Genomic DNA, 27,050 nt, shown 5'->3' with positions numbered 1-27,050 from the left:
ACATTTCACACAAGCAGCACATTCGCCCTATGTACATGTTGTCTAGGATGTTATTTTTCAATGTATTCACAGGTTATTCAGCTTCTTTTTAGGCACTTGAGTCTTCAGGAAGGTCTGATTCCTGTGCATGTGAGGTCTCTGTGGCAGCTCTCATGTGCACCACCTGCCTAATGCTGTGCTCAGGGTAAACTGAAGGAGAAATCATGGCTAGTGAGGAGAGAAGACACTGGAGTTACTGCTGAACTCCTTAAGGTAACCTACTGTCCTCCCAGTTCAGTGCTAAAATCACCATTTTCAGATCCTGAATACAACAAAGGTAAAGAACAGCATATTCTCCCTGGACAGTGTAGGGGTCAGAGCCAAAGGTTTTTGGGGAGGCTACAGCTTTAATCCCAACCTTCAGCAGGCTGGTCCATGGCTGGTTCATACCATGATGTAGCTGACCTCGTTTCCTGGATACAAGCACAGAAATACTGCCTGTATCCAAGCATTTATAGGTAATTATTTTCCCTGAATGTGGAAATTGGAGGGCCCCTTTTGTCTAGTGCATTATTTCATGAGAACCACAGGGATCTGCAACCAGGCGTGGGGGGGAAAGGGAGATTGTTTCCTCCTGTCTGTGGTTTTATGCAGCATCTACCTGTGAAAACAAGAAGCAAACAAGATGACCCCCACCTTATCTGCTTGCATAAGTCATTTTGCCTGAAGCTTGAGCACTGTGGGATGGTTAGTGTAAAACTTGCTCTTGCATTAAATAGCAATAATTTACCTTTAAAGGCTGCTTTTATTATTATTATTATTATTATTATTATTATTTTTAATGATTTAAAAAATGTTCCTTAATTAAGAACTCCCAGATATGAAGCTTGGAAGAAATGTGGCCAGGACGTTCTTGGATTACTACAGGCTGAACTCCTTGGTGGAGAGACCACTAGGAACTACTCCTAAAACTCGGTAGGTCAGAAAGCAATTTCTCTTGCTTTAGCAGGGCTGCTTTTTTAATACCTTTCATGACTAAACTTCAGTTCTACTGCATTACGGCTTTATAATAAGCGTGCTAGTCTAACTGTGCCTATTTTATTGAAATTCCATTTGGAAATAAAGCATTTATGTTCAGGAAAGATACCTGGCTTCTGTCTGAAAAAGTATTCAGAGGATTTTGGAGATATCGATATCTTTCCTGAATTCTGTCTGCTGTACACCAATCTCACACCAGTATCTTTAATGGACTTACCCTTCATTTATCTCCCGAGAGTGAATCAGACCCACTTTATTTTACAAAGTTTTAATTCTGGAAGTGAAAACTTTTTCAGTGCTTCAGGAAATTACTGGCAAGCCTGTGCTAAAGGCAGAGTTCTCCATCCCCCCTTGGACCTGCTGCAGGGCTGGCAGCCAGGTGGCAGGTTCCTTCTGCCAGTCCAGCTGGGACATTTTACCTGGGGATCCCCTCTCACTGTAAGTCCTCACTCCGGTTTTACAACAAGCTCAGTGGATGTTAATCCAAAAGAAAGTAGGATATGAAGTAAGGCACTGGTGAGCAATGCACAAAGGCATGAAATGCCTCAGCTTGACTCCCTGAAGCACTGCTGGCCCAGCTCTGGTGTTGGCCAGCTGAGTCCTTTCAGTGTCCCATAGCTTGTGTGAGGAGCAGGGGAGATACCACTTCACTGTTTGTTGAGAACCATCATTCCTTGAACTGGAAAAGCCATGTAGCAGCATGAAGAGAGAAGCAGAGCAGGAACCAGACCTGTTTCATGGGAAACACCATATTCAGAATTTACCTCTGTTCTAAGAAAACAGCAATAATGCCCCCAAACTCAAAATTTTCAATTAAATGCATTTGGGTCAATTGCACTGTTTCATTTGGGTTTCAACTCTTAACAGCACAACCAAATATAATTTATGTTTTGCAATGGAAAAGGCAATTCCAAATTGGCAAGGGAGGCAGCTGAGCCTTGAGATTCACTCCCTCATTCTCCCCACTTTTTTCCTCCCTTAAAAAAGTAGCTGTTGGAACAGTTACTTGTTTGCAAAGGAACACTTTCCTATTGAAGATTTTCTAGTGATGTGTAAGATGGATGTTACAAATATCAGCCCAGACCAGAGAGCAATTGCTGCAGCTTCTTCTGCAGCCTTTAAAAATCCTCTCATTGCAGCCATTCTGGCAGCTCCTTATATATATGGTCAGAGCCAGGCTGCCTGCATTAGGTGTTTAAACACCCTGCTTTGAGCCCATCTCCCTTTTCTGTTTGTGATCTTGACACCACAGTTTAGACTGGCTCAAGGAGGATTGTCAGCACTGCAGTTCTGAATGCTCTTATCTGCAGAGACCTGCAGGGTTAGCAGAGAAAAGCATCCAGCATCTTCCTCTCCTCCGGAAATTGAATGTATCATTTCTCTCAGACTCCCAGGGGCCACAGCCTTCAAGGCTAAAAACCCACAACTATTACTGAACCTAATTACCACCTGACAGCAAAGTGCTTTTCCGTAGCATCATTCAGTTACCTCATCAAAAGGAATGTTTGTTTGCTTTCTTCATTTTAAATTAAAGAACCACTGACAGTGGTAACTGAAGCATTTTAATCTCATCAAATATCCATGTCCATCTCTATAGAGACAGCCACACCAGCAGGGAAAGATACACATCTACAATCGGGTTGCTCAGAGCAAATTTTTCTCATTCCTCCACCAGAGCCTAATGGGGTGAGAGATCTTTTGTTTGGGAAGTGCTACCTCACAGTAAAATCCTAAATAAGGTAAATGTTCAGCCCAATGCCAACAGATGTTTAAGGAATAGATTTTTAAAGATTCATGCTGTTAATTTCCTGATGGCTTTCAAATACCAGCTTTTCCCTGCAAGTAGACAAATGCCTTCTAATTGTATCCTGGGCTTTGTTACCTGACATTTGATCAGAGCCTGTATATATATAAAATGTACACCAGTGAAATGAAACTGTTCTTTGAAAGGTTTCCTTTTGGAGAGGTTTGCAGTTAACAGCTTCAAACTGCTGAGAAACAGAAGGGAGATGGCTGTGGCTTTAAATATGCCTTGGCTAGGCAGTGGCACTAGGAAAGGACTGGAATATGTAAAATGATACTAAATATCTGTGTAATCAGGACTAATTATATGGCACGGTTATTAGCTCGAAACAGGACATGTTGTGCCCACAGTTTATGAAAATATATTAAAACATTACCAGATTCCACATACTCATTGAAAGAAAGCTGCAGAGTTAATAAACGTGTAAGGGACAACTAATTGGCTGCTTTGTCCCAGCCTACTACAGGCAGAACAATTTCTGTTTGAGGAAATTAGTGCAGCCAAAATGTGTTATAATGATAGGCCTGGAAATAGCAACAACCTGCAACACTTGCAGAGCACATCTGACAGAAAGGTCTTAACGAAGGAAATGTTTATGTTGGAATCACCATGTTTCAGGGAAGGAAATTTAGGCACGGAAAGGAGATGGACCTCAGAAGTCAGAAATAGGGCTGGTACCCAAATTCAGGCACCTTTCAAGAGCTTTGTCCATGCAGTCAGGCTGCCAGAGAGCAGCCATCATACAGTATAGCTAATGCAGGCAGTTCAGTGGGAACGGAATTAGGATCATCTGGAGCAAGAAGCAAGAACTGATGCAACAGCTCCAGTTACAGAACCAAGATTGAGGCTGGAGGTAAGGTACTCTCTGCTAACCCAAATGCTTGTGCAGCTTATTTCAAGAGGTCAAGAGAAAGAGCTATATCTGTATTCTGTGATTCTGTGTGTAATGTGTTTATGTGCCTGTAAGTGAATCCAACTGGTTGGCTGGACCTGTGGTTAAATTCCACCAGCTCTTGCCTACAGAAGCCCTTGGGTCAAGTGCCACCTATAGATAAACATGTCATAGAATCATAGTCTGGTTTGGGTTGGAAGGAACCTTGAAGATCATCCAGTTCCAACCCCACTTCTATGGACAGGGACACGTTCTGCTAGATCAGGTCGCTCAGAGCACCATCCAGCCTGGACTTGAGCACTTGTGGGGATGGGGCATCCACAGCCTCTCTGGGCAACGTGTTCCAGTGATGGGGCCTTCGGTTCCTTGCTATGGAACTATGACCACTGCCCTCCCAGGAGTCAGGCTCCCCTGACTTCCTGAGAGACTCCCATGAATGTGATGTTTAGGCTGGAGCCCTCAAGTCTTTGCTGAGCCCTCTGTGCATGGGCAAGGGCAGTTGGGGTGCTGTGTTTTATCCCTGAGTAGGTGGTTGCTAGAAAATAATGCTGAACCTATCTTTGTGGTTATAATCTCTGAAGGTTTGGGGTGATTTCTGGGGCTCCTAACTCTGCTCTGGGCGACCCCGTTCCCTCCCAGTGTGTCCTCACCAGTGAGAGGGGGTGGTCACAGCTGTAGGCAACTGTAGACAGCTGCAGACAACAAGTTTAGAACCTTCTGCTCCCTCTTTATCTGAAGGAGCCTTTGGGCAAATCTCAAGTCCCCAAATAGCTCAGATCCCTGAAAAGACCTCTGGCCTATGCACTGAGTCTGTAGAGAGGTCAGACATGAAAATTAAACGCTTCAAGGGTGTTCTTTTTAGCACTGTCTTTACTTCTTCGACAGCTCTTTATTTTATGGTTATTCTCCCTTGCACCCTCCCTCCAGCTCATCCAGTCCTTCCCAGAACCCTTCAGCCCCTTCCCTCTGACCCCTTCCCCCAGTTCCCCTTGAGAGCAAGCCCAGTGACCACACAGGGTTTCCCACAGCCTGCAAGGGGAGGTCAGGACTTGTTTTAAACAGTAACCCCAATGTGTCCTGCAGTCCTCGTCGCAGGGAGACCCCGTGATCCCAAACAAACACCCGGTTCAGAAAGATAATGTCCCCTGTTATCCGCGTGCTAAGCAATTATTATCCTGAAGGTGATGTGTCTGCGGCGAGATAGGAAAGCGTCAATGACTCAGCCGGGGAGGGCAGGAGGGTTAGAATATTTTCCTGTGTGAGCTAATGAATTAAAAGCCTTGCTGAAAATGCTGGATGTTCTCTGGCGTGACAAGCCAGCAGGCCCATGAATTTCTAGCAGGGTGAGAGAGAACGCTGTGCTGCCTACAGAAGCTGCTGGAGAAGAGAGCGCTGCCACTTAGATGTGCTTGAGAGAGGCTCAGGAGAGCCCGTGCTGGACACAAAGGGTGGGTTAAGTGGGCACAGAGCAGGAGAGCCCAGTGCAGAAAGGGGCTGTCAGGCAGCAGTGAAGGTTCATGCCCTTTCTTTCCTCTTGATATTGTCCTTTTCTAAGCTGTTTAGTGACCAGCGAGTTCTGCTCCCAGTGTGCTCACTGAGAACCATTTGAGTGGGGCTCCCTCTGATGCTGGCAGTGGCATAAGGAGCTTGTCCTCTTACTGAGTCTCTGTCCTGCTCTTGCCTCTTTCTACTTGTGCCAAAGGAAAGGTTAAGATTGCTTGGGTTGAAAGTGAGAAACATCCTCCACTGAAATTGTCAGTAAAAGGTGAAAAATTCATAAGAGATTAAGAGAAAGCAGAGTAGAGCTGTTACAGGGAAAGGCTAAGGTAAGAAAACGGATTTTTTGCTGAAAAATTCATAAACTCCAGTCACTTTGAATGGACTGAAGTCCATCCCTTTGCCCACATCAGCGTTGCTCTGTTCTTTCACTCTGGCTCACTGTGCAGCAGAGCCCTGCTCCAGCACAGCATCAGCAAAGGAGCTCTCGCCTCCTTAAACCACTGACATTTTTTATCTGAGAGCCATCAGTTCCATGTTTCTCATATTCTGAACACGCTGAAGTGCTGAGTCTGCAAACAGCTCTGGCTGAGGTTAGGGAAGCTGGGATTTGAACAGACATCATGTGGGTACCCTGAAAAATCCCACCTGGGCCTTGCTGGTGGAGTATTCTGCAGCTCACACCTGCCCCATATTTTTCAGTTGGTAAAACCCAGGTGCTCTGCTCACAGGAGTGTTGGAAAAGAAATGCCTTCCTGTGTGGGAAGCTCACAGTTGCTGCACTGATTCACTTGAGAGAAAAGGCCAGGAGAAGATGAATAATTCTAAGAGCAGGGATTTGACGGCATGCGGCAAATAATGCCTGGGGCCACACACTGAATGAAAAAAAGGACAGAACAAAATATTGACTGGCCCTTCATTAATTGCTGCCCGTCCATCGTGCCCTGAATAAAGCAGTAGCCTTGTTGAAGAAAAAGTAGACTGTGATGAGGTAATTAAAGACCCCATCAGAAGGCATATCCGCCAGGAGCTTGAATTAAAATTGCTCTGACAGCCTTTATTCTGGCAATTCCTCCTTTTGCTGCTTGACTTTGCAGCCTTAATGATGATGTATGAATGCACAGCTGCGTATCCAACAGGCTGAGTAGGCCCATGGGACTGTCCCATCCTCCTCAGAGCCGATGGGCACCGTCTTCTGCATCACGTCGGGTGGAGTTGGGGAGTCTTTCTGTGTGTGGGCACAGGCTGATCAAAGGCAGGTCCTTCTGCCAGGATAACTCTGCCTTTCAGGTTTTGAGCCCCATCTCAACACTAAACATCTGTGTCCAGAGGTTCTGTATCTTATGGGTTCAGACTGATACCATCCCAGGGATGTGCTGCTCTCTGGCATGTGCTGTAGATGAATCCCTCTGCCCCACGGGGTCTGGGATGTTCTTCCCAGTTCACCTCTTCCTGTGTTTCAGAGAAACTCCTCTCTACACCTCTAATCTCTGCCTTCATGTTTTTTTGAGGTTTTGCCTACACTTGGTAGTGCTTTCTTTGACCTGGCCATGACTGACGTGAGAGCTGGGAGTGAAGCCACCTCTGTGCTTTATAGAGAGGGCTTCTTGTCATTCCTGAGGAGCTCTGCTGTCATCCACAGCTCACTTCTCCCAAACTTAAATCATTGTCTTGTTGTCCATCCCCCCACCATTTTCAGTGGCTAAGAGGAGAACAGAGTGTAATAAACAGAAAAAAATGTTCTAGACCAAATTTGAAAGGTCAGCAAAATGCCTTACAGTTTGTAGGGGAAGGAAATGGAATGAGGGCAGAAAAAAGCTCCCCATCACCATCCCAGCTTCCTTGGTGGGAGGACTGCAACCTGTTTCAGAGATTCTACCAGGACCTGGTCCATGGGTGCCCTATACCTGTATCACTTTTGTAGGGACAAGTGGGACTGTCTTACCTGGCTCCTTACGTATTCAAACAGTGCAAAGCTCATAGGAGTGTCTAAAAATACTCATTGCTTTATCATCTCTTGTTGGTCTGTAATTTTTCCTTAAAAGGAAAATTTAAAAAAACTCAAACAAACAAAAATCCCATCCCATCCAAAAACAAACCAAAAAAACCCAACCAAACAAACAAAAAAACTCCCAACCAACAAGAAAAAAAATAAAAAAACCCAAACCAACTAAAAATGCACCACAAAACTGCTGAAGATTTAAACACGTTCAAGCTCATTTTCATGTCTGTAAATTGTATTAGTAATGAGAGTGCTACTAAGGTTTAAAAGCAAATTATATGTTTTGCCTCAAAAATTAATTTTTTTGGATTTTTTCCCCTTCTTTATTGGTAATTATAATCTGTCAGCTCACTCCCACATGCGTCTGCATGTTTTATGCAACTCTTGATACTCGTAGCTGTCGTTAAAGAACACCTTCCAGGTTTTGAACGGTGACACATTTGCGTGGGTTCAGTGAAAAGGATTCATTTACAGAGTTTAGGGAGATGTGCAGTGCTTGGCCAGCTCCCAGCAGAGGCCTCACCAAAATTCCTCATTACAACAATTAGCTTCTCAAACACTTGGGAAACAGAATGCCAGCTGCAGGGATTTTACCCTGGATTTAAGCACATGCAAACACCCAAATACATGTCCTGCTTTCAGAGGGTGTGTAAAATTACTTAAGGACAGGGAGCCAATCTGCCTGACGGGTGGCCTAGCAGGAGAAAATAATCTGCATTACTGCATGAAGTAGATTGGGTCCATGTTAACAATCCCTTTCAAAATGAAGGTGCTGTCAGCTGTTTTAATTTAATTTACTCCACCTTAATTTACTTTTTGGAAATGAGCTAAATGAATAAATTGAATTATGGCTACTTTAATTCTGAAGGAGCATATCCACATAGGACCTTGCTGTGGTTTCAATAATCAGCTTTGCATTTATACCCTAAATGTATTTGGATTAGCTCTCACAGGCATCTTCACAAAGATATGCTTGCAGATACCCACCTGCTTTCCTTTTCCTTCCCTGGTCTTCTTGCTCTGAGGAAGCCAGGGCTCAGTAAGCAGATTTACCTCATGCATCACCCTGGTATGGGCTTTTCCTGTATTACTAAAGAGCAGGACAGAGTACTCTGCTCTGAAAGCAGAGACAGGGCTTTATGTGAAGGGTGGGTCGACATGGGTAATGTCTGATGCACACAGCACATGAATCCCAGTATTGTATTGCTCCCTTGAACAAGCTCAAGAGACTGTCATTTTCTGCTACGTCTCCCCAGGTAAGTGCAATCCATTATTCTTCTGCTGCTCCTTAGGAAATGGGAGGACAGGAGGCAAGATAAAACCTATGCCCATCCTCTCTGCAGCTTCCTGCTCCAGGGTCAGCAAAGATACACAAGGGTGGCTCTGTGTGAGCCACCTGCCTTGATTGTAACAGTGGCCACTTCTCCTTCACTTGCCCGATAGTGTGGCTCCAGTCACAAGCCAGTTATTCCTGCCTCTGTGCATTGTCTCCTGGATGAAGCAGGTGTGTCTTGCTGCACTGAGCCAGGGAGGGAGGCTAGGAACTAAGGATCCCTTCTGTGGTGGAGGGAGAGACATCTGCACACTCTTCTGGGGAGCAGGCTCTAATATCTGCCTTCTCTATAAACAGAATGGACCAGCCCCTGCATTCAGAAAGGCAAAGCCACAGGATATGGACCTGATGAGATTTCCAGGTAGTGCTGAGATTCTCCACGCACCACATTAGTGGGGTTTGTAAGGCCAAGAAGTCACAATCTGCTGTAATGGATGGGTGGTCACCTGGCAAGCATGACTATATGCTCACTTACTGGAAATAGGTGCTGGTGACTGCTTGAAAAAAAAAAAAAAGACCTTTGCTCTAACATTTCAAATTTGTTTTTATTGCTTCTAATTGGCCTTGCTTTGGAGCATACACATTATTTAACTGCCAGGGCACTGGCTGTCATTATCTGCCGGGTCATTTGGTTTGTGTTCTTTACGATTGAAACTTGTCAGACACTCCCGGAAAATACTGCGCTCCCCTTGCAGTGTCAAACATGGCACTGGTTAATTGTGCATCCCTGAGAGTGAAGCATTGGAAGTGATCAGGCACTGATTGTTCAGTGTGATGGGCGCAATGGAAACGTGTCTCCTCAGGATGGAGGGGAAAGTGTAAAAATTAGATCAGCAGCAATACGACAGCAGCCACATTTCTTAGTTTCAGGGATCAGAGGTTACCCATTTTCCAGCCTTGATGACTCATTTTCCATCCCGCTCACATGGCTCGAATAACTTAATTTTCTCCTCCCTTTGCAACAATTTAAACACCAAGACTCTTCTATTTTTACTTTCTTTAATACACCAGCTGCAAAGTCACTAACTCAAATCTCCCCACCTCACCTTGCTTCACCAGATGGAAACAAAAGTCAAAACATGTGTTTGTGAAAGAGCTTAAAATGCCACAGTGGCACAAGTGTGCCCATGGTGGTGGCTCTCTAAAGCTCAGCTCATCCTAAACATCAGCCCAGTTTGTATGTCTGCTGATTCATTTTAAAACCTTTAAGATTTCCTACCAATTAGAAATCCAGGTACAGTTTTGGATGTAAACATATACACTGCATTCAGAGTAGATGTATATAGGGAACACTAAGCTTTTAGACCTCAGTGTGAATTATGCATCTGCTGTATTTAGAAAGAAGCAATTTTCCTGTTGAAATCAGAGGTTGGCATTTTTTCCCATGGGGTTCTGTAACTCAAAATTGTGTTGAGATCAAGCATGTAGTGGAGGTTTTTTTAGCTGTAAAGGTGAATGTATTCAGATTATTCAAGTGGTGATTTTTTGGATGTACAATTAGTTGAGTGAGAGATGTGGTATAAATTTGGTATTGTAATTGCTATGCCTCTGAGATTTCAATTTGCAAAACAGTTTGCACGGCTGCAAGATTAACTGTTGTCTGTGCGATGAACATGTAGCAGAGCTGTGGTTTGATTGTGACTGTCTCTCAGCTGGCTGTAGGTCCCAAAAAACCACTTTGTCACAAGTACCTGATGTGAGTGGTTGGTACTCATGATCCTTCAGTTCGGTGGATGCCTGGATGGCTACAAAAAGACCAGTGTCTAAAAATCCCACCTGTAAGGCATGATCTCCTTTTCAGTGTTAGTCAAATCATGAAAAAGGAAGGAAGTTTAAGACCCATTTTTATCCTCTTTAAATATTTTGTATTATATCATTTCCTTCACTTGCACAGAGGAGAATGGGAATGACATTCAGCAGTGCTGCTCCAGTGGACTGGACCAGTGGGTGCAGAGAAATGAGGCCTGCATGGGATCACACAGCCCAGCCAGGAACTGAGCCCTGCCCGCCTGTCCAGCACTGGCTGTGCCCTGGGAGCAGGCAAGCAGGCTGTCAGCAGCAACATGGGCAGTGCTGATGCAGCCTCAGGGCAGGGAAGGGACTGGCTGGCTGGCTTTCCAATGTTTTCCGTGATTCTGCATTTGGTCCACAGCTGCTGCTGTGTTTGGGTCTCCGGTGTTGTCTAGGAACATGTCAATGTGATTATACACACAACCAGAGAAACAGCTTGTTCTCACTTCACTGTGCCTTTCAGGTCTCCCTTCCAGGGCCCTAATTTATTTATTTTTGTCTCAGTGTTTCTCTTCAAAATACCACTGTGCCTTAGGTTGGTGATTGCACTGTGGAGGTGCAGTAGATGCTGAACTGGAGGCAGCTGTGACAGTGGTCAGGAGGGGAGGGCTGGTAGAGGCAAAGCCCTCTAAGCCCTGTGCCCCATCAGCCCCTGCATTATTTCAAATCTTTTTAAATGCATATTAAAACCTTCTTCTGCAACTAAAAGCAGGAGCACTGACAAACACATGCCTGTGTGGTGGGGAAGGCAGGTTTCTCTGTGTCATTACAGCCAACAGCTTTAGAGGGGCCCGATTCCTTGGACTCACCTTGGGGTGAGTCAGGGTAGAGGGATCAAGAGACCTGGGTTTTCATCTCTGCTCTTTTCAGTTCTCCCCAGGTCTGCTGCATGGTCTTCACTTTGAGGGAGCAGACTGAGAGCTCAAAGAGTAGGTCAGGCACAAGCAGAGGACCTTCTCATCTGTCTCCTGCCATAGCAGTGGGGGCTGAATGAACAAAATCAGCAGGGCACGGCAGGTATTGGAAGGGCCAAGAGCTGTCTGAGGGGGCACCCCAAAGGCTCACTGGAGCCCCTTGGCTGGTATGAGCAAGGCTGACAGCACAGTTTGATTACCTTCCTTGGGATTCGAGTGGATAGTCAGGTTTTGTGCTTTTACAAAGGAGATGCTATTGAGGTATATCTGCAGGGGGTGGTGATGGCTGCTCAGAGCTGGTGCTGCTTTGGGGTGAGTCTGGAGGGACCCCGCTCTCCCCACTGGCAGTCCACAGGTAGGGTTGTAGGGCTGCCTTGCTGTCAGTGGGCAGCCAAAGCTGGTTCCTCTGGCTCCTGGTCCCAGAGTGTTTGTCTCAGAAGCACCTTTTCAGTCCCAGTGAGACCTGACAGTGCTGGCAGGGGTCTGTGAAGTGAAGCTTCTCACTCTGGGATATCCTGGTTCTGGCCAAGCCACCCTGAGCAAGGGATGGTGCTGCAGGACCCACACCCTTGAACATTCAGCCTCTCATCAAAGCAAAGGCTCTGGGTATAATGGTGTGAGTTGTGACCCCTTTTCCCCATACGTGGCTTTGCTCAGGCAGCCAGCCCAGGGCTGAGGCTGTCTGGTCACTTGTGCCCATCTTGCTGTGACCAGCATGTCAGGACCTGGAGGGAGGAGAGGCAGCGAGAGTGCTGGGCCATGAAATGGAAAATTTTAATTAAGGCTTCTAAGCAAAGAGGCTTTATAATTACATAGAATAGAAATGTTACAGAATTAACTGATAATAGATATTTACTTTTCCTTAAAGTAGAAAAAATTCATCATGCACACTGTAAACACACACCCAGGAATGCTTTTTCTGGGAAAAAAGTAGTTAGACTTATCAGGAACCAAAGTTTTACAAAGCAGGTCTGTCCCCCAGACAAGCTGTGGAAAGCTGGGGAGCTGGTTCTGTGGTGCTGGGTCGTAAGGAGATCAGGTCTTACGCTGTGAACTCTTAGGGCATCACTTTTTATTTAGCATAACCCTGCTTCTTTGGAGATCAGTAGTAAAACTCCCACTGCTCTGCTAGGGGTGTAGCCTGAAAGGGGCACTGGAAGCGCCACACTCCAATTAATAGTGACAACTGAAGTTTGGCATGACTGCTAGATAATTGGAGTTAACAGGCATGATGAAATAGCAGTGTCACACTGAGCTCTTTGAAGGCACAGGTCTGGGTGCTGGAAGCACTGGCATCATGTGTTGGGTGTTCCCAGGCCACGCAGTGGGAGTCTGTCACCAAAGAGTCTGACCCAGCTGTGAACACCTCTGGCAGTGGGGGCAATCCAGTGGTGAGCAGACGCGTGAACCCAGCTGTCCTGTGGATGGTACATGCCCCAGAAGGAAATATTCACAGTGATAGGAGGGCTGTTAACGAGTAGAAATGAAGTGAAACATTTCAGGTGCACGGGAGCCACAGTGAGGAGTGTGGTGAATGAGTGGATGCACCACCACAAGGAGAAAACAGTGGTAAGTGCCTCACCCAAAGGGAAGCAGTGGGGCCCTTTTCTTGGAGAGCTCAGAGCTAGCACAAAGCCCTTGAAGCCTCCTGGAAGGACTAACCCTGCTCTGGCCAGAGGATGATGGGACCAGCTGGTCTTTAACCACCTCTAATTTGTGTCGAGCTGCCAAAGCCTTCCTTGCAGATGCGCTTCACTGTGAGACTTCACACATGGCTTCTCCTCAGAGCGCACCCCACACACACGTACCTGCTGCTGCAACACCGCAGTGTCTGACAGTACCTGTCCTCTCTCTCTTCCTTTGGCAGGAAGGACAAACTGCCGCACTTTAAATGCACTGCCCAGCGAGGCCCAGGGAACAGCCATGCTGGCAGCAAGCCAGAGAAGAGGAGCCAGGCACATCTGAAGGACCAGTCTCTCTCCACACGATGAGAGGAGAGGAGAGGAGAGAAGAGGAGAGGAGGGCTGCAGGGCAAGGCGGAGGAGCACGTCGCAGTCTGGAATTGATGATGTTTCTCTTTTTTTTTCTCCCAGACAAGTATTTCTAAGATAACAAATAGTCCAAGGAGAGAAGAGGGAGAGGGAATTAGCTAGAAATTTTACTATTGATTCTTTTTTATTTATAGATGGTGAATCAATTTTAGGGCTTTTTTTTTTTTGGCTTTTTTGGTTTTTTTTATCTGTGGGGGGAAAAAAAGAGTGAACTAATAGCTTTGCAGAAATCATTTGCAGTGGCTGAAAAGCTATTTGTTAAAATGAGAAAGCCTTCCCTTCTTCCAGCAGTCCCCTCCTCTGTCTTTAAAGGGGTAATCCATACAATGAGCTAAGGAGGGAGTCCTGTCTCCCCTCCTGCACCATGTGATGTCTCTCCTTTTAGTGTCAGGCTTGGAAGCTCTTATGCCGATTGCATGTGCTAGTCCTGTTAGCTTGCATTAAAGAGAGCCTGATAAATAGCTTCTGGGAGCCAGGCAGGTGCTCCTCAGTGTGCCGTTTATCATCCGCTGCATGGTTAGGTTTTTTGCTCTTTATCAGATCATTTGAGGAGAGGGGTCATATGAGAAATGTTACTGTCAGGCTGCCGGCATGAAACTTAATGCAAGACCTGTCTAACAGGCAGGAATCATGGTCCTCAAGCAAAAAATGGGTGGGGTCTAGAAAGACTGGACTTCCCAACAGATGTATGACTGAGGCAGCATGAGCTAGGGGCAGTGCTGAAAGGGGTGAAAAAATAGTGTTGTGCCACTACTGCAAGAAATCCCAAGTAAAACCTCAGCACCTTTCCATTACGTGGACAGCATGTGAAATCTCTGCTCAAAGCCACCATCATTAGACAGTCTTGTCTCCTGCATTGTGTGACTATCTGAAACTTCTGCCAATGATTCTGAAACTGGAGACTAAAAGAGGGTGACGCTGAGGAGAGTCCCGGTGTCTCACAGGGAATGGGAAGGGAGAATGCACTTAGAAGTGCCTCTTCTCAACCCATCAGAAGCCTTGGGAAGCAGCTTTTCTTCACTGTCTTCTGCTAGGAGTTAGGCTGCAAGGGTGGCTTAGGGAGAGAAGGTGCCAAGACTCAGTAGATGAGAGAGGGAAAGGATGAACAAGACTGAGGGTGAAGAATGACATGTGAAACAAGACTGAATAAGCTCCTCTTGGTGGGGGGGTGACCCTGAAGAAGTACTAGCCCCAGACACTCTGTTATTTAGTAAAAGTTGGGTTGGTTGTTCCTCTCCTCTTTCCCAGGACATAAATGTCATGATCTAAGAACACAGTCAGGCTCAGCTGGGTCCTCGTGATGGCCTGTGTAAAAGAAACGTATCCTGGGGATAAATGAAAAGGTATGGTAAAAACTGAGAACTATAGGCGAAAATAGACCTTTGGGATAACTTAAATTTACTGTCCCTGGTGGAACAACTCCCTGATTCTTCAGTAATGGAGACCTGGCTGCAAGGCCTGAGCGTGACCAATGCTGAACCAAGGTGTGATCCTAGGAAGAGCTGAAAACAGCTTGGGTTGCATTCATACTTCCTCTTTAACCATCTCAGTGGATAGAAGGGAGTTTTCTGTGAGGTCCTTGAGCTTCCCTCCATACAAATAAACACAAAGCAAGCAGGGTCAAGGCTGAGGTCTGTGTTCTGTGTCTCAGGACCTCACACACACTTCTGGAGCCTCCCAATGGGCCTCCTGGAAGCCACTGGCACATGGTTTCCACCTAGTTTCTATTATTGCAGTCAGAAAAGAGCGAGCAGGTAGAAGGTAGGACAAAAACTTGGCTTTGCATGCCTCTGCAAACTGACAAGCTACTCAGGGTCTGCCAAAACTTGATCTGAATATATCTGTGCGTTAGCCACCCATTAGCTGGGCTTTCCTAAGTTAGTTAATTGCTCTCTGACCAGGGGAACTCTGTTGAAAACAAGAAGGAGATATCCCACTGGAAAGAAAATTATTTGAAACACCAGGCAAAACTGATACTGTCAGCATTTCAAGGTGAGGGGGTTAAACTGTGTACATTTTTAGGGAGAATAAAATGCCTTTATATGATGGATTCCAAGGCATCCAAAAGGCACAGTGCTGGCTCTCTGTCTCCCAAAGCAGAGTAATGAATAGCAGTGACAGTGTGATAATTAAAATGACCTCTTGGAGATATGGATTAGAAGGTACTCAGAGGGGGGATAAGTTCTCCTTTGAATTAATCTAGTGCTAATTTACGACTATCGTTGGGTTTTATAGGGTTTTAGTTGGAGACTTTCAAAGTTGGTTTATTGGGGTGAAAACGTTCCTTCTGCATATTCATTGGAAAAATGCAGAATTCCTCGTTATTTATTTTTGAATGTTTCTATATACACACACATATATATATATAATGAGAGAGTTTCAGTATTTGCTTAGCTGCTAAAAAGTCTACTCTAGAAATATGAATAAAGTGATAAAAGCAGCTGTGGAATTAGTGTCTTGTTTCATTTTCATTCCTTCCTCCTCAGAGGCTTCCAGATCACTTCAAAACCAAGACACGGGCAGGCAGATTCTGGGAAGCCCTTGCACTGCCCTGCTATCGGCTGTCAGAGGCTCCTTCTACCTGACTTGTAAAATTCGGGCTTTTAAGTTTAGATTTAATAACCTTCCAGATCTTCCTGGAAGTCACTGTCTCTGCTTCTTACTTGTCTTCTGCCACCTTTATCTGCCCCACAGCCTGAAATTTTTAGGTGATGATGTTTCCTTTCTGCAGAGATATCCCAGGCTTTTAGTTGGACAGAAAGAACAGATTGGAGATGGTTACCCATATGGGAAATGATGACATCCCATTTGTCAACTCGCATGCTGGTAACCTTCCTTCCATGCTCTCCACCTGCCTAGCAATGCCATAACATCCAACATAAGGTTATCTGCCAAAGCATCTGCCTTACTCTTCGGTCGGGCAGCACGCCCATTCTGGAACCCATCTTCCCCATCCTTGTTCCAGCACATCATGTTCAAACCCTTTGCTCTTACCTCCCATTTCATTCCTCTTTCAGTTTGTCTCCAGCACCTTCTGGTCCAGCCTCTACCCAATTTTTCCACACTGAGATCCCAATCACATCTTTCCTGAGCCCCACAGGCAGAGCTGACACTATAGTGATTTCTTCAGAGACCTGCCTCTGCTTTCAGGGTTCACTAGTAAACCATGTTTCTTGAAAGCTCTCCCTGACCAGCTGGGGAGGGGAGCCTGAGCCTTTCACTGTAGGGTCTTTGCCTCATGAGAGTTTACACTTTGGCATGTGTGCGTGGCAGAGTGTGCATGATGTGCACATCCCATTTTTGGGGGGGAGACTAGCATGGGAGCTGAAAATAGAAGACCTCCTGTTCCCAGTCTCTAGTTCACTTTCCTCCCACACAAGTGCTGATGTTCTCTTCCTCTACCTGAGCAGGCAGATGCTGCTTCAGAGCCTACTTCTGGCCTACCACGAGCCTCTTTTTCCTGGGAGATGATCTGTGTCTCAGCCATAAGTAATGCACGTTGTACACCCAACAGTAATTCTTTGCTAGTTGCTTGTGTCAGGTCCAAGGTAAGGTAACATCAGGGATTCTGAAAGGTTCAGAGACAAATATGGTTCTAAAACTAGACATTTAATTGGACAGAGCAAAGGCACATGTTTATCTGAGTGCAAGTGGAGGGCTTTTCTTTTGGGGAGACCAGTGCCCCATTGCAATGCCCTCCCTGCCAGTTCCCACTCTCTGCTTGGGGAGCTGCAGGGCCCTCCCTTGGAGCAATAGCAATGTATTTGCCTCCCTTTGTACAGGACTGGGTCATGAATATTAAAATGCTGAAATTAACTTGTTTTCTATGCATTCTGCTCTCCTGACAGGAAAATCCCACTACAAACCCCTGCACAGGCAGCCTAACTGCGCTGAATTGGACCCTCACTGTGAGGGGATTATATATTCTGATTGGGGCTGAGTTTGCAATTATTTTCTGTGCCACACCAAAGACCTTTACTGCAGAGCTGCAAACGAGTTATAGGAACATGAAATGCTTTGACTTCTTCACTAGGGAAACATTAATCCAATCACAGGTTATGTCCATTACAGACTATGGCAATATTGTATACAGGAATTCCCAGGAGAAGGTTCTACAAAAATTGGAATCTCTCTATAACCATGTTATGAGATTTACTGGTGTGGATAAAATGGGCAGAGTTAAAATTACCAGGCTGGCTATCTCTAAAAGACAGGTGAAGTCTGCTGGCTATCATTGCTTCGCAATATTACAAATGGAAAAGCCCTGAAGTAATTGAATAACACATCTGCTGAAAAAACCTTGTGAACTGCTATAACCTAAAGATAGACTGCGAGGAAACAATGTAGGTACAGCACCCAGTTAAAAGGAAAAAGATGCCGTCCTTACCTGGTGCAGGAAGATATCGCAAATGCAGGTACAGATTCTCTCCTTGCCTCCTAGATTATGTGTCTGTATCTGTGTGTCCTCTGTATATTGATGTGTGTGTGTTTGTGTCTATCTAACTCTTTCTTTTCACATAAAAATAAGTTAAACCAGGTTCCTCAGCAGCCAGAGGTGCTGGATGGTAACGCAGGGCTCACTGCATTTCCTTTTCTACTGGAGGTTGCTGAAAACATTTCCCATAGCTGGCAAAGGATATGATTTCTGTCCCCTTAAAGTCTCTCTGTCCTTGTGCAGAAAAAAAGATTTCAAAGCACTGTGCAAGAGTTGATGAGGGTTTTCTCTGTGCTTTAGTATCTGTATGCAGTGGTCTATAGCCACAGTTTAATAGCAGAGAGCAATTCCTTGGGTCACTGCAAGTCCAGGACTACAAGAAAATGTGCACTGATGGAGTTGCTGTGGCCAAGGCAGAGTATCTGTGTAAGGCACTGTACCCTGCACACCTCGTTCAGAGGGGAGGATGGCCACAGCCTGCCCACTCCCTCCGTATCACCTGCAGGAGCAACCAGGTCATCTCCAGCCATGAGGAGCCAGAATTCCTGGAGCCACACACTCCAGACCCAGCAAAGCTAACCCACCATCATCTCATCCCTTCTCTGGAGGTAAGTGTGGTGTGGACTGGGCTTTTGTGGTATGAGAGGGGATTTCAGGACAGGTCAGATGCAGTACATCCTCCTATAGTTCTGCCTGGGCACGGAGGAGCACCTCTCATTACTCATGTTCCTCCCCATCTGGTAGCTCTGAGCAGAGATCCAAGGGCACCTGACACGGACTGCACTGCAGCAGCATGGCTGTCAGGGGCTGGTCAATATGGGAAGGTGTGATTTATTTCACATTTCATGCACCTCTCCGTGGCAGACCAGCACACATGGAAGGACAAGAAGTTTTTGAGAGAGTTTGGAGAGGTTTGAATCCTTCTGTGGAAGGAACACAGGGGAGACTGAGATGGGCACAGATGTAAAAGAACTTTGAAATCAGATTCCTTTTTCTTTTTCATTAAGTCCTTCATTTAAGAAGCTCTTTATCACTGAATATGTTTTAAAGAATCCAACTTTACGAAGTATAATAATGCTGCTTTTCCAGTAAGGCTTGAAATTTACTGTCTGTAAGCAGTGGGAACAGAAACCAGCCAACTCTAACTTAAGCTGCAGTACCAATAGCCTGGGTACAGGAGCAAGTTATGCCATAGGGAGGTGAAGTCTTTCTCACAGTCATAAGGGAGTCAATATCCTACTGTGATTCCCATGTTACATGCACAAAATTACACTGAGTATAAAGAGCCCGCTGTTCATTTTGCACATTCAGGTTTGTTACCCCTGATACTTTCAGCCAAAGCAGCCTGAACAAATGCTGAGGATTGTACTCCCCTCCCTTTGGTGCCAGGTTAAGGTAGGGTATTTTTTGGTGTTGCTCCATGTTATGTACCACTAAGATTAATGAGGATTTTTCTATAGCATTTATGGCCCATTTTAAGGCCGGATTAATAAATTTCTAGAGGTGTAATTTTTTTTAGGCCCTGAGCATTATCCATGTTGTGTGATGCCTTTTCCAGAGCCATGCTGCCATAAACACTAAATCCCCTCACTGGTGTTGGTAAGGCTGAAGGCTGAGCACAGCCCTGCAGGGAGACAGCAGGCTCTTGGTGGGGATGTTGTTTTCTGGCAAATTCATGTTGTACTTAGCACTTAATAATTTCTGCATCCCCTAAGGCAGATTTCTTTTCCCTCTCGGTTATAGTCCTGTCACACTCCCAAAGAGTCTGAGCAGCTGATCTTGAGTCATGAAGTGGGAAATACAGAGGATGTCTGAGGAGGCTTGACTAAGAAGTAGGAAGAAGAGGGGAGAAAAAAAGGTGAAGAAGCACAACTTAACTTTAGTTCAGGAAGCTGGTTAAAGCATAGAGGTGCTCTTTAGGATGGGAGTCTTGAATCCCCCCACTCTTCTCCCTTTTTAGCATGGGAGCATAGGTCTAGCAGAGCTTGTGGTTCAGCATTGAGGGGTGGGTGAAAGAAACCTTTGGTCTTTTAGGTGAAGAAGCATTCTGTTATTTGTAATAAAGCCAGGACTTTATCCTGGAAAGCTTGACTGCAACTCTCAGTTCTTCTGTGGATCAGATATTGCAAGATTTAGGATAAGGGGAGGAATATTTATTTCTGTGATTCATCTCTACCATCTAAACCCCCGTGACTTCTGCCTCACACTAATGTTGCTTTATATAATTTTTTTCCATGTGAGGAAACACCCATTTCTCACATGGTGGCCTGAGACTCAAGCAGATGAAGTGAGATGAAGCAGGAGAGAAGTAGGTCACAGAGCCAACAAGGGAAGTGAATGAGACTCCATGGCTGAGCCACAGCAGCCAGCTGAGTGATGGCCATGGGTGCTTGGCTTAATCATCACAGATGCTCCCAAGGCAGTGTTGGCAGAGACTAAACAGTAATTAATAATGGCTGATAAATACCAACATTTCACACCTCTCAACCTTGAAACATGGAAGAAGGATTTTTGCAAAATACTTCCTTTTCTGTCACTCTCACACTTCATGTTCAGTACACCCCATTCCTGAACCTAGATGCTGTTCAGCCACACTGAGACTTCCCAAACTTTTCATCTGAGGATTTCTGCCTGACATGGCTGTAAACATCAGAGTCCCCAGGTCATCAGTTAGTTCTGTGCCCATGATACAACTGGGAGATCTGTGAGATGAGAGAGGTTGTGTGGAAAGCAACACAGAGAAGAACCCTAGGAACACCCATGTGGCAACCCAGCCCAGTTCTGAGCTAGGTGCCATGCAGCCTGGGACATGCCAGGTTAAAAGAAGGTCACGTTCTGGGAAGGGGAATATTTATTTGGAAATCATCAAGGGTCATCAGAGTAACTGATGCTCTCCAGTTACTGCCTGAATTTTGTTCCAACCTTCTATTTTAGCATCCAGGTGTCTGCCCTTGCCTGCCCCAAAGCATTTTCTTGTGCCCTTCTGAAGATGGGAGTACTGTGTATTCCTAGAGAGGGGATTAATCAGGGGAGCTAAACACCACTAATTCCTTGTTACCACCTGCCACAAACATAACCAAACCCAACAAGAAGAAGGAAGTGGTCCTTGGTGTAACCAACCTTGGTGTAACAGAAAGATGCTTCTGTGTTTTGGATGGTGGTCTGGTGTGTAACCCACAGGGATCATGCACCTGGGCAGGGACAGGGCTGCTCACTGTGAATCGGGAGTGTCCCAACTCATCTGGGCCAGTTAAGGCATCAGAAAATCAGTTCAGTCCCAAACCAAGGCACTGCTGCAGAACAGCAGGAAAGACTCTATCCCCATCTACTTTTAAATCATCAAGCTAATAAGTACCCTGGATGATAAGATGTAATCTTTTAAATGCAGTATGGATTTCTTCCCTGAATTATGCATGATAACATCTTTAGGCAGGAGGGGTTTTTTTCCCCTGAAAGAGCAGTCTTGTGGTGGTGGTGGTGATAATCACTGTTAACAGCTCGACAGGCTGGCCTGGAAAAGGCTCCCTATTGCTTGGCAATCTCTGCTAACTTCCTAGGGGTGTTGGGTCCTAGGATGGTGCCAGAGCATCTCCAGGAGATGTGAGGCTTTTAACCCACTGGTTCAACAACCCGATAGTGGTCTCCAAGCAAAAGTAGGTAAATCTCACGTTGAGAAAGATTAAGAGGGGAAAAAAGGGATGAAACTGGGATTTAAAAGGTGATCAGTCAAATTCAGATCACATCTGGTCATGTGCAGCCCCTGTCTGGGCCTTGCTGGTCCCTCAGGGGGGTGTGGGGACCACACACTGCACAAGAGCCAATGGGCACAAATTAAAACAAATGCATGAAATTCCATCTGAACAGAAGAAAATACTTTTTAACTGTGAGGGTGTTCAGACACTGGAACTGTGTGCCGAGAGGGCCTGTGGAGCCTCCATTCCTGTAGATATTCAAAACCCAGCCAGACATAGCCCTAAGCAATCTGCTGTAGGTAACTCAGCCTGAGCAGAAAGGATGGATGAGAGGAACTCAAGACCCTTTCCAACATCATCCATTCTGTGAATCTTTTTCCTGTTTCTTATACCTGATTTTGACAATTTTACTGGCCATTTTGCAGAAATTACACCATTTTGCAGTGTAGTAATATCAAAATTTAGCTCTTGTGCAGCATTTTTCCCTCCTTGATCTTCAGTACTTTTAATGAGGGTTGTAGTTCATCATCCCTGTTTTTACAGTTACAGGAACTGTGCCAGTCAGAAAACAAGGGATTTACTCAAAGACATTCAGGATGGCAGGGGCAGAGGGAGCAAATTTCCTAAGTGTCACCTCCCTTTCCTGGACCACTACTGCCACTGTACCACTTGTGCAAGTGGTATTTCAAGAGAGATGCCTGGTGCACGTAGCATCCAGTGATAGCAGAGACCAAAGGTGTTGGATGCAGCACTCTGTTCACAGATGCAGCCCTTGGACTGCAAATCACAGCAAAGGAAAGATGCTTCTGTGTTTTGCCAAGGAGACAGTGGCGCAGGCAGCTCTGCTCTGCTGAGCTCAGCTGAACCAGGCAAGCTGGTGCTTTAATGGAGGCATATTCACAGCTGGTAAAAACAGTCTTTACCCACCAGTACTTTGAGCTACAGGTCAGGTTTCTGTGCATCACATGATATTTTTTTCCCCCAGTGTTCTGGCCTCAGATTTGGCCAAGTTGCAACACGTACCAACAAAAACATTCTTTCTTAATAGTACAATTACTACAAATGCTTACAGACTGATGTTTCTAATATCATAAAAATTCCTTAGCTAAAGCTGATATTGCTGTGATTTTGCATCTCAATTGATCTATTGACAAGTACACCTTTTAAAAAAAAACCAATATTCTTATTTTTCTCATACATATTGAAAGCCAGCCAGAAGAGCAGATGTGCGTGCATGTCTACAGACATAGAAGCACAGAGTCCCCCCTTTAAGTGCTTGCTTAAATCCCAGGTCCTAACAAATAGGAATGATCTTCTTGTTACTCATTTGGTGAGCTGAAAAAATATGTGGACTGTGTTTGTATGGAGTAGAAGAAATGGGCAATGGCCATTTATGGACGATTAATCACAGCCATGTATTCTTTATTTCCTATTTATGGGTGATACCGTGGGCTGAATTCTAATCAGCTCTCACTATGGAGGGTTTTCATGTTTCTGCTTTCAGCAGTTAACACTTTTAGAGATATCTGAAATTAAATTAACAGAATAGCTATAGATTGGGATCACACTCTGGTCTTAGCAATGACTTTGCTTATTGCCTTTGGAGAAGGAACAAAATATTGTCTCATGAGTGTGGGCTCCTGGGAAGTTAAGCTGGAAACCAGGGCAGTTGATAACACCACATAACAGTCAGTAGAACAGTGATCAACTACAATCAGCTCTGAACCCAGATTTGCACTCTCTCTGTCTAACAGTTATTAAAACTAATGCAAAACATGGAACAAAATGCTACGACTGGCATGCAGGGAACATTCCTATCTGGAATGTTACAGCTGTTCAAGTGCAATAGAGGTAAGCAAGTGAAAGGGAAGCTCAGTCCCGTGCCCAAATGAGTCAGTGATTTCTCCCATATCAGGAATGTCTACAAATGAACATGGAGGTTTAATGTTTTCTGAACGTGGGAGACAAAACTGGCTTTTCTTAATGGTCAGAACTGGAAACTACCCCTGCCTGGAGAGGGAATGCTGCCCTCCCTGGCCTTTGATTTTGGTGCAGTTGTAACTTGAAAAATTGTCAGAGCAACCGCTGTAAGATTTCATGTAGAGTTCAGAAAGGCTCGGGATTATTGCAGGAATGGTTCTTCCACTCTTTCTTGTTTTTTAACTTAAATATGCAGAACGTCAGAACGCTCTTCAGCAGAGGCACAATCTTCATTCCTTTGTTCAAGGAGAGGAGAGAATAATTAACAGAGTCCTTACCTCTTCTCCTTGAATGATGCTCAGTTTGACCTTTCCAGCACTACAGTGGTATTAAGATAAGAATCATGTACTGTACCCTGACCTCAGTTACACCACGGTACATCTGAATTTGGAGTCAGTCCACTAAAGTAATTAGAATTGACTGGAACTAAGACCAGTGCACACAGTATTTGATATTTCTGGCATTTATATTCAATATACTTATATTCAGTTGGCAGGATCCATTACATCACCCCACACCTGCCCTGCACGTGCTGGACACAATGTGTTTATTACACGTGGCACTAATCGCACAGCAGGGCGATTAAATTGGAGAGCGCTTTAAAAGTCAAATAGGCCTTTTACATCACATAATTTGGGATGGGGGCCAGATTGCTCTGGGTGATTTAGATACCTAACTCAATCAATGAGCATGAGACACCGAAAATGCCTTGGGGGAAAAAAACCTGCAGTCTCTAATCTTTAAATTTCATCTTTAATTTTGGAGTGAAATTGGTGCTTAGAAAATATATCTCAGGGAGGGCAGGGGAAAAAAGAGTCCAGTGAGCAAAACTGAAATCTCGCTGAGCCAGGGACTGTCATCAGCCAAAGAGGAGATGGGAAATTAGCACACGGCTCAGGCTGGCTCATTCACAGGAATACATTGACAAAATCCATTCAGGGAGATGACGCCATCCTGCCCCTAAAAACCTACAGTCCTTTAAAATGAGGGCCCTGGGTGACAGATACTTTTCCAGGCATTAAGTCCCTGGCCGGCCAACCAAAGTACAAGATCAAGAAAGTAAATTTGAAGGAGTTACTTTATTACAGATAGCACTGCCTTTTCCAGATAGCCACGCTTCAGTTAAACCCACTGAACCAAACACCACGTTGCAATTCAGTCGGGAAAAGCAACTTGGCCTAAGAAATGATACAAGGCAAGCAAAATTAATAATTTTGAGATGTATCATTGTAGGAAAAATATGAGGAAATTTTTTATCTTCTTTTTATTGGGACTCTTGAGATCTCCTTTTGGGCTACTATTGGAGGCCCAATTTTGTTCGTGCTGTTTGGATCCAGTTTTCATAGCCTAGCATAAAAACAGGCCTCTGAAAAGAAAGCAGCATTACATTCTGCCTGTACACAGTAGACCAAGTGGAGAAGAGCCACTTCATCTGTGGGTGTTACTCAAAAATGGGAAGAATTTAAGTGATTTTCATGAAATGAGAATTTAGTCCACAAAGGGGCTTGGGGACATGGTGACTTGAAAGATTTGGAGGTGAAAGATTTGGAGGCAAAATAATAGAGCTTTGCTTCAAAGTCAGCTTGAGATTGCAGAAAACCACTCTGAAATTGCCCACGGGCTTCAGGTTAGCCCTGTGTTGGGAAGGGGATACTTCAGCTGTTTTTCTGGGCCTACTGACAGATCTCAGCCTTCAGAGCTGCCTGTATTCAGCACTTGAGGTAAGTTGTGTCAAATAAGATGGGATTTACAGAGGAAGAAGTGCTGTTCAAGTGCTGTGATGGAGGTAATAAATAGTTTCCTCCTGGACGCACAAATACTTTTAGGATTTCTTACTCACTTGACCAGTTTGAGAAGAGAACATTGCTCATTTGGGCACATCTGTCTGAGAGTTTGTGCAAAACACACACGTGTGTGCATGGGCAGTCTGGGGTTAACATAAGATTTCTGTCCATTTCCAAGCACAACCAGTTTGTCCTCTTCTACCTAGAAAATGTGAACAGTGTGGAAATTAAGATCTACTCCTCCTGAGCAATAACTTAGCTCTTTTATGTAACATGCAGTAATGAAGATTATTAAAGCTGCCTACACAATTTCCAAGTCCAATTCTTTTTCATTTTACAAGGAATTAAACTTTCAGATCCCATGTGGCTTTAAAATCTCAGTTTGTAGGTCAAAAGCATCACAGAGATTTGTAACAACTTCCTCCTTGCCACAGGCTTTGTCCACAAACAGACACAGGTCAATGGAGCCGGACTCAAACAAGGGATGCAGGACAGTGACCAACACTTTGCCCCTTCCAAGCCCTGTGGTCACAGCACAATGGATGTGGGAACCACAGCAGAGGATCCAGCTGGCAGAACGTGCATAGGCCAGTCTTAATGCATGAAAGCTTCATCCAATTCTTGTTTCCTTGTGTTACCATATTAGAGCAGTTACCTACTCCCCTCCTCTTCCCCCTCCTCCCCTTCCCTCCCCTCCTCATGTTTATCTATTATCAACATTCAAAGACATCAAAACTAGTTAAGAATAGACTAAAATTTGAGCTAGAATCCTAGCCAACAGGTCAACGAAGATACAAATCAAGATGGCAGCATCGTGGCCCGTGCCCACATGTCGACTGAAAATAAGTCAGAGAAGGGATTGTGCCTTCAATCTGCTGAGTATTGTGCTCCATCAGGCCTCTGCAAGTCACAGCAGTAAGTGTGGTCCCCAAACCCCAACAGTTTAGAAGAGAATGCTACTCCCAGGGTGTCTTTTTGGAAGCAGCAAAGTTGCAGCTTTAGACTGATGTTCTTTTTTTATTTTGTGATCATAGCTAATTAAAAAAAAATTAATAGAAACATAGACAGATCCAAAAGTTTATTAGAAAAGAAACATTGTAGTTTAATTATTCCACTATGTTGTGTATGACACAAAGCCCACTGAAATCTGAATACTTGATGATCTCTGGAATTTGACTAAGAGCTCTTCAGCCTTAGGGAGAAACTTGACAATTACTAATCTACATATGCTGACAATATCAGGGTCCCCATGAGGGTCTTTAATTGCTCTGTAAACTTCAAACTGGAGTGTTCTTCAGTAGGACAAAACAAGATGCTGCATTCAAGCTAAAGAGTGGTAGTTGACATGTTTATTAAATACCCCCAGGCCCCAAAGGATGGCAGGGTTGAAGGTTCTCTGGGTAGAAGAAGTTATAAATGCAGCATCAGACTTAGTCAAGACAGAACAATTATTCATGAACGCTCAGGTATAGCTATGGCATGATGGATCCAGGAAAACTTTCTGCTAAAGCATTTCTACAATTCAAAGCTGCATTTCTATTCTCTTGCTTCCACAGCCCTTTTTGCCACATATTCTTGAGCTTTGTGACTGTGCACACAAAATGTCTGCATGATGTGAATGGAAGTAGATGGTAGGTTTTTCAAAAGCAAAATGTGTGATGTTTGCTTTACTGTTGTTTAATTGGAGGCAGTGAGTTTTGTCCATGTATCTGGCAGGAGAGGGGCTTTTGTCCTCCAAGATACCTTCAATACAGGACCTGAATATATGCCAGCAATTTTAGTAGGTCTGGCTCAAATTGCAGCTGCAGGAAAATGGATTGTTTCATAGAAGAAGTGATAGTTTCCTATTCTTTCCCTT

General features: G+C 44.8%; 1 protein-coding gene across 2 annotated transcripts in view; it reads left to right on the top strand.

The window, feature by feature from the left end:
- LOC127476644 (BEN domain-containing protein 5-like) overlaps positions 1-13,504 on the top strand; it is a 906,516-nt gene extending 893,012 nt beyond the window's left edge. For both annotated transcript variants that reach the window (XM_051799779.1, XM_051799772.1), the window contains exons 12-13: positions 858-954; positions 13,118-13,504. In XM_051799779.1, the coding sequence (XP_051655739.1) occupies positions 858-954; positions 13,118-13,241 (221 nt within the window). In that variant the 3' untranslated portion in view covers positions 13,242-13,504. The remainder of the gene's footprint in view (positions 1-857; positions 955-13,117) is intronic.
- Positions 13,505-27,050: the final 13,546 nt, after the last annotated feature.

Source organism: Manacus candei, unplaced genomic scaffold (genome assembly GCF_025592945.1).
Source record: "Manacus candei isolate 608988 ecotype Guabito, Panama unplaced genomic scaffold, ASM2559294v1 h1tg000005l, whole genome shotgun sequence".
NCBI lineage: Eukaryota > Metazoa > Chordata > Aves > Passeriformes > Pipridae > Manacus > Manacus candei.
This window is presented reverse-complemented; position numbering and strand designations above follow the sequence as displayed.